The following is an 8,750-nucleotide window of genomic DNA, read 5'->3' on the forward strand; positions in this document are numbered from 1 at the left end:
GCTTTATTTAAAAGCAGCAGAAATATAACAAAAGACTGTTACTCGGAGTAACTAAACTGTCCAATGAATGGGAACGTGAAATTCCAAGTAACAGTTTTTTGCTATATTTCTGCTGCTTTTAAATATACACACATATATATATATACATACACATATATATACCTACACATATATATACATACACACATACACACACACATACAGAGTGTGTAAAGTATTTGAGGACATATCTTTTTGGGGTCATTGCTGCATTTTTTACTAACTCTGTATAATCTTTATTTCAAAAAATAATAATGGCAGAGCCTCACTCAGTTTAGTCAAGAAATGAAGGGTCATGCTCTTATTGGGGTTATAAAGGCTGAACATAGTGATTTAGAAACATCTCGATTGTTAAAAGTTGCCAGATCTTTCTTCTACATAGTTTGTAAGGAGTTAGAGACTGAAGATGGAAACATATTACCAATATCAAAACATAAAAAGTATCCTAAATGCTGTGAAATCATCAGAACACCTGAATTTATCCAACAAGTTCAACAGACCATTGATTACAATCCCAGAAAGTCTATGAGGTCAACTGCAAAAGATCTCCAGGTGTCAGAAGGAAAAGTCAGAAATGTTGTCCATGAAGATATCAGATATAAGTCTTATATGATGAGGAAAGGTCAGTTTGTCAGAAAAAGCAAAAGAAAGCCACTACATCAGATCTAAAAGCTTCTTAAACAAACTGAAGAATGCAGCAGCAGATTTGATTTGGTTTTTCTCAAACAAGAAAAACTTCGACCAAGATCAAAAAGTTAACAGAAGAAATGACAGATGGTTATGTGCAGACCCTTCTGAAGTTCCAAGTGTTATGCATACAAAATTTTCTGCAACTGTCATGGTTTTAGGGGTTGTCAGCAATGAAGGACATGTGATGCCTCCTTACTTCTTTCCACAAGGCCTTAGAGTTAACTCTGTCACCTATATTGAGGTCCTGGAAACAATTGTTAAACTCTAGATAGAGCGTGTATGCAATGGAAGGCCATATGTGTTTCAGTAAGACTCTGCACTATCACACATGGCTTTAGTAACACAGGAATGGATGGCTGAAAATTTTCATGATCACATAACCCCTAACATTTGGTCTTCTAATTCCCAAGATCTCAATCCATTGGACTATTACATGTGGAGCACTTTTGAGAGAGAAGTCAATGAACACGCTCATAACACCAAAGATTCTTTGAAAGCTGCCATAGTCAGAGTAATGTCCAAAATGAACCAGGGACCATTTGATTCAAGCATGTGGATGATTTAGATCTTGTATAGAAGCAGTTGTTGAAACTGAAGTTGGCTTTATTGAATGACATTATAGAAAAGAAGGTTTATTTTTATCCTCATAACATTTTTTTTTATAAAGTTATTATGTGTTATTATATATCCCTTTTTTATAGCCATAAATTTGTTCTCAAATATCTTACTCACCGTGTACATACACACGCGCGCGCGCGCACACACACACACACACATACATATATATTCATATACATATATATATACACATATATTCATACATGTGTTTGTGTGTGTGTGTTTCAAATACTCTATATCTCTCAGACCAAATTTCCAAAGAATGTCCCAGCAAAAATAAATAGAAATGCTAACCCTACACCTTCTTTATAACTGAGCACTGATACTGGCGATTCATTGGAATGCTGTAACTCTATGAGTTTCTGGCAGCACACAAGAAAGTGGGCTAAATCAGGAATCATCAAACCAATGTTTCGTAGGTTTTGGAATGCTTTTCCTTGTACAAAAAAGACTTGAATAATAAACTGGTCAGCTCCATTAACCAAAATATGTATTGAGGAAATGCATAGGATGAAAAATATCTTCTTGAAGGTGATAGGGTTGTGAGAATCACACATATTCAGAACAAAACCAGAAACAATTAATTCCGTAATTATGAAGTAGGTATGGTGGGTGAAGTATAAGTAGAAGCCCTCGTTGATGTAGCTGAATAAAGACCACCATGAATAATAATGAGGATAGATGTTTATGACAAACAAACTGAGCATCACCCAGCGGACATGCAATCGTGGAAATAGTAAGTTGCATATGTATTTTACACTTTCATATGATATTAACACAAAGAATAAGGTGATAATCCAAACTGCATATGTCTGTAGGGTGGAATTGAAGTAGATGTGCTTGTATCTGATATTCTTGTGGTCTTCATAGCTACCTAGAGGAGAGGGAAAAGAAAAGGAATTAATAATAAAGATGAAGATTAAAGAAATATTTTAATTCCATTTATCAGCAATATTTAGTTAAACATGTACAATGAGGAAGGCACAAAATACTCACATTGTATATTCTACTGATATTGGGAAAATGAAGGGAAGAAAGACAGTAGAAAATGAAAGAAGGAAGAGGACGAATAAGTAAAAAAACATTGATGTACATACCACGGAAGACAGTATCAAAACAGGAACAAGTGCAGGTAGAACGGTTAACAGGAATTTTGTTTGGTACCCAGATTAATTTGTGGTAAATGGCTGTGGAATATTAAGGTAGTTAAGATGGTGAATGATTCAGTTGTGTTGCATGGAAGAATGGCAAAAATGGTTCTTGGTATACTAAAATTATCACCTCTAAAAGAGATATCAGAATTACCAAATGGCTTTTAAGACCAGCTCCATATGAGACAGGGATAATCTTAAGAATCAAGAATTTTCCAAAGTTGACATGTCATTAGGAAAAAAGACAAACTCATTGTCAGGATATAAAAGGACAATGGTAGAAATGTGTTTCTGCCTCAATATGCCTCATCAGCACAACAGTTACCATAATCTGTCTCCAGCAGCCAAGGGACATTGACATATACTAAAGAATAGAACACATTTATGGCTTAGGCAATTTGCCGTAAAACCAGGACATATTTAAAACCATAGTAACTGTAGGACATACGTAAAAATATCAAGGAAAATTGTAACACAAACTTTCATTTAACAGACATAGCATCAGATTTTGTAAAATGTCAGAAAAGATTGTAACACTATGTGTGATGTAACATCAAAAAATTTGCAGCACCATGTCTCACGTCACATCAGGTCATATGCAATGGTATAGTATAATAGTAACACCAAGGTACATTTAAAACAACAGGACTTGGAAAATACTAAAACTAAGTTAACAGCAGGCCTTGTGCAAGACTGAGACAAACGAAGCACCATTTGTGTATATGATTAAGACATGTAAAACATGAGTTAAGTTAAAGATCTTCTCCCAGTCGACTGTGGTACTGTGGTTTATTCTTAGCTAAGTATGTCTCCTGCAGTTGTCTCACTAGGAGGAGGGCATTGACGATATTGTTTCCATGCACAAACGAACTCAAACTGCATTCCATTTTGCCTGTTTTTCTCCCTAATAAGTTGTACTGTAACTCTTCCAGTAACTTTTGAATCATTATATAATGCCTCTGTAACTTCTGCTCTGGAGATGCATTTTCTTTGCCCTTTTGGTGGTCGTTAATGATACTGCTACCCTTTCTCTGTATTACCCAACTAACGATGCATATGATTATTGTGTAATCTGCCTGGCCAGTATTTTCAGTGTCTTAGTGACTCTACTCGACAGTCCAACTGTTGCATGGAAATCAATTGTAAACAAGGAATGGTGGAAATATCTAGTACAGAACATCAATGATTTAATCAGAAATACAAATGAAGAAAAGAGAAAATTGATCAAACTAATGGCATGTTTTAGTCTTTCTCAGTTAAGCTTACACTACACTGTACTTGCAAAAATAACGTACAGAGAATCAATAAGTAGGATTACAGTATTGTAATGTGTGTAATGTTTAAACAAATTTGTTCAAACTAGTGGGACCCGTGAATATTTCATGGAATTAATAGTAAACTTATTGGGTTATTTCTGAAAACTTTATCCAAAAAACCTGAAAACATATCCTGTGTTGTGTCTGTATCAAAAGATAGTCGTTCATCTGCTAATCATTGGAAAGTGAAGGCAATTGGATGATTATTTAATGCACTTTATATGTACACTATATATATTTATACACAATTTTATAGACTTAATACACAGCACTCGCCCTCTTTCTCTCTCACTCTTCGCCTTACCCTCTTTTTCTCTCTCCTTTTTCTTTCGCTTTTTGCCTTTCCCTTCAACTAATCATGTGGAAGTGTTATGGACAGGCTAAGTTATGGAGGAACTAGCAGGATTGTTGCGAAATGTTGCTTAAGGTCAACATTTGAATAAAGAAAAAGAAAATCAATAGGTAAGGAAACACATGTTAAATATGGTGAAATTGATACAGTTGTAAGACTTGAACTTATGACCATGTGATGTGTAGTCCAGCACTTTAACTTTACAGCCATTGTCTCTCATGCCAAACAAATAAATTAGTAAATGAACCGATGAGAAATGTCTCTATGTGATCATTTGACCTGTTGGGTATAATAATCAAATCTCCCTCAAATCAAACCTTATACATACATCAAATATTATACATACATGTCTATCAGTCAGTATGTATGTATGTATAAATGAGCAAATCAAAACCTCAACAGCCAGAAGCAGAAATTTTTCTCATATCACACCCTTATATCTTAAATATACACATACATATATGCTAGAGCTAAATTGCTAGGTCCTATCACTACACAGGAGATAACCTAATATAAATAGCAGCCAAATTCCCAGCCGCTGCCACCACTACCACCACTACCACCACCAAATCATTTCCTAACATGTTAAAAGAAAGAGAAAAGAATCCATTGGACATGATTATGACAGGAACATTTTAGGTCCTACATCTGTTGAATCAAGGTTGAACTAGAGCAGTGACTCTCAACCGGGGTCCGTATGGTCCCTGAGGGTCCATATAAGATTTTTAAGGTACACACAACAAATTGAAGATCCACAATAGTATTTTAAGAGCCCCTAAAAAAGTTTTGCATTAGATGTATTTATTGGTATGTAATTTCAAGAAACAGCTAGGTTTCTCTCACTAACATTTAACATAATTCAACACACACATGTTAATGTGCAAAATACAAATTAGGAATTTTGAAAGAAGTTTCTATAAAACTAGTTTATAAACCTCATATGGTTATGGGGGTCCACCAGAATCAAATAGTAATCAAAGGGTTCCATAGATAAAAGAATGGTTGCGAATCCCTAAACTAGAGGTTATATGGATAAAAAAAAAAATTATAATGATAAAAGCATGTAAATGAATGTACACAAAAAACATATTTGCTTTGAAGTGACTTACCGATTTGTATAAAAGGTAATAGTGCCAGAAATATTAATGCACTTATAAAAGGAAAAGTTTTCTTTCGTACTTCAGTTATGGAACAATCTATGAAGAGATATTTCACATAAACTTGGAGTCGTTGGTTTAAATACCAGGTATACATCTTCTTGTACTTCTGAAATTTAAAGCATGTAAATGTATACATAATATGAATGTAAGACATAAAAGGAAATGAGTCTGGTATGAACATATAAGTTCAAAGCATTTATAAAAGGAAGAGTCTTCTTTTGTGCTTCAGCTATAGAATAATATAGAGTTGTTTCACAACAATATGAAACAACAATCTAGAGTTTTTTCACAAAGACTTGGAGGCATTTGCTTAAAAACCTGATATACATCTCTTGTACTTCTGAAACTTAAAGTATGAGAATTTTTCTTTTACTTGTTTCAGGCATTTGACTGCAGCCATGCTGGAGCACTGCCTTGAAGGGTTTTAGTTGAACAAATTGACCCGAGGACTTATATTTAAGTCTAATGCTTATTCTATCAGTCTCTTTTTCCAAGCCTCTAGGTTATGGGGATGTAAACACACCAACACTGGTTGTCAAGTGGTGGTAAGGGACAAGTACAGACACAATGATACACACACATAAATATATATATCTATATATGATGGGCTTCTTTCAGTTTCTGTCTACCAAATCCACTCATAAGTCTTTAGGCACCTCAAGGCTACAATCGAAAACACTTGCCCAAGGTGACACACGGTGAACCCATAACCACATGGTTGGGAAGGAAACTTTTTTCCACACAGCCACACCAAAGGACATAATAATTAGTAAATAAGTCTGGTATGAGCCTACAAGCTCATTAGACTAGAGATTATCTCAGTTTCCACAACATATCAGCAATGAAGAGTGTCCAGTACTCTCCCACTATTGATTAACCTCCAGCTACCACTTGTATTCATTTTTTGCTGCATGATGTGTTTTTACCCAAGAACAAAATGCACTGCCCAGTCTGAGAATTGAAACTACAAACTTATGAATGTGGGTCCAACACTCCAAACTGTAACACTCTGTGTGAAATGCATGTTAACATGTATGAAATGTATATATCCAAACAGTATGTGAATGTGTGTCAATGCAATTGTCCTTAAGTCAAAGAAATTGTTTATTAGACATTGTACCTGAAATAATAAATTTACAGAGAAATACATTGAATCTCATTCAAGAAATTGGCTGTCAACTGAGTGCTTCATTTCCCAGGCATTACCAGATATCATTTGAGTAAATTTTAAACTTCCAAATCAAGAAGAGAAAGCACTCACACAAACACACAGAACAAGGATTAATGAAAAAATTTAGCCAAAGATATAATGTAAGCAAGGCCGGATTTAAATCAGGGGTGGGGGCACTTCAAATTCAGTGGGCCTCCCTCATACATAAGAATTAAAATCTTGGAAAATTAGCAAATTTAAATCTCAAAACCCATCTATAACAAATGAGTAAAAGAGAGAGAGGGAGACTGAAGCCTCAAAGGAGAGATAAAAAACTTTAATTCCAGTTGCAATGATAATACCAGAAAAATATTATAGGTAAAAGTAGGAAGAAGATTGTCAAATATTTGACACCTTTCTCCACTGTTCTTACTAACCAGCTTATTTGTTTTCTTTATTTGTTTTTTTATTTGATTTTTCTACTCTGTTCTTCCAGCTTCACCACCCATTTCAAATTATATCTCAAGCAAGTTAACTTGAGGTTCCTTAGCAACAATGTAACCTTCGTATAATTAAGGTACCTTCGGCACGATGAGTAGTTAGCTGTGTACCCTTTGTTGAGTAATTATTACATCAGAAGATCCATTACCTAGGAAACATATGCAGCCTGAATTTTACCTATTCCACTCCCTCATTTTCGAATTTTTATTCACATTCATAGTGACTCAATTTGCTAACTGTGAGCTACAAAAATGTTTTTCTCAGTTTATCAAACTTCAATATATATATTGAAGGAAGACAGAGTAGTGACAAAGGATATTTGGATGCTGGGTCTCACAGAGGAAATAACAAGGGATCAGGAGATGTGGCAATTGCTGTACTTGATAAGACATATCAAGCTAAGTAAAATCGCTATCTTCCACACATACAGGCTTCTCCTTTCAGGTGTTGGTACCACTTAAAAAGCACTCACGCTGGTGCTGTGTGAATGCACCTGTACTGGTGGCATGTAAAAAGCACCTAGCATACTCTGTTAAGTGGTTGTCATTAGGAAGGGCATCCAGCCATAGAAACCATGCCTCAACAAACAGTTGGAGTCTGGACAGCTCCCTGCTAGTCAGCTCCATGTCAAACCATGCCAGCATGGAGAGTGGACGTTAAACAGTGATGATGATGATGATGATGATGGACACTCCCATCAAAGATGACGTATGAGCATTCTGCTTTCACCAAACAATCTGCACAAAGAATTTGTTTATAGTGATCAAATGTTCGTTCTGCACATTAGCTCACCCTCTCCATCAAATCGACGTTGTCTGAACAGGTGCACGGTGTGTCATGCATCAAGTGTCAAAATGATCACCGAACAGCATGAAACGAAGAGCTTTTCTCAAGAACACAATGCACCCCTGGGTCTAGGAATTGAAACTACCTTCACTGGATTGTAAGTGCAACACCCTAACCATTGTAGTACAAAAAGAAAAGGAAAATAGAGCTTCTAACAACGCAAAAAATTTTACAACAGTTTCTCTCTCACTCTCTTACTGTCTCATTCTTTCTCTCTCTCTCTCTCTACACACACATATGTATATATTAAGAGAGAAAGGGAGGAGATAGAAAGGAAATGAGAGAGGGAGTGAGATAGATAGATAAATAGAGAGAGAGAGAGAGAGAGAGAGAGAAAGAGAGAGAGAGAGAGCTATTCTACTGTTAGACAACAGAAATGTTATTGGTTAAAATAGTAGCAGTATTTTACAAAACTTACTTGTTGAAGTGTCCCAATAATAAATGTATGTATTTGTGCATAAAAGTGACCTAGTTGAATGACTAGTCAGATCAATAACTATGAAATAGATAACCAATGACAGCCTTCAGATATCACATTATATATGTGTAAGGGACGACCGTGCGAACTCATAAAAGGAGAAATGGTGACGAATGGAAAAACAGAGGACTCCTTTTATTTAAACGCGTCACACGGTCGAACACAAAATAATATATATCAATAATGATGATATACAAGATATGTTATGCGACGATAACATAGATGACCAGTAATGAAAGACCACAACCGTATTAGATGAATAACAGAGATATTTATTGTGGCGTTAAAGTGTATGTCTGTGTGAGAGTGTGAATGCGACATATAAGAACATAATCAAAGACAGGCCGTCGTACAAAGAAAAGTGTGTATGTGAGTGATACATGTGTGTATGAGTGTTTACAGCAAATAGAAAGAGTCAATAACACGTGAGCAATTATACCAGATCTTTA

At 35.4% G+C, this 8,750-nt stretch overlaps 1 protein-coding gene across 4 annotated transcripts in view; it reads right to left on the minus strand.

Annotated features, from left to right (window-relative positions):
• LOC106879219 (uncharacterized) overlaps nucleotides 1-8,750 on the minus strand; it is a 16,149-nt gene continuing 7,399 nt past the window's right edge. For 3 of the 4 annotated variants that reach the window (XM_052974828.1, XM_052974829.1, XM_052974830.1), the window contains exons 2-4: nucleotides 5,276-5,432; nucleotides 2,445-2,534; nucleotides 1-2,221 (exon numbers count right to left, since the gene is read on the minus strand). In XM_052974828.1, the coding sequence (XP_052830788.1) occupies nucleotides 1,590-2,221; nucleotides 2,445-2,534; nucleotides 5,276-5,420 (867 nt within the window). In that variant the 5' untranslated portion in view covers nucleotides 5,421-5,432 and the 3' untranslated portion in view covers nucleotides 1-1,589. Of the gene's footprint in view, nucleotides 2,222-2,444; nucleotides 2,535-5,275; nucleotides 5,433-8,241; nucleotides 8,329-8,750 lie in introns of those variants that run through there. The other variant, XM_014928697.2, reaches the window with a different exon arrangement.

This window comes from Octopus bimaculoides, chromosome 19, assembly GCF_001194135.2.
Source record: "Octopus bimaculoides isolate UCB-OBI-ISO-001 chromosome 19, ASM119413v2, whole genome shotgun sequence".
In the NCBI taxonomy this organism is placed as follows: Eukaryota; Metazoa; Mollusca; class Cephalopoda; order Octopoda; family Octopodidae; genus Octopus; species Octopus bimaculoides.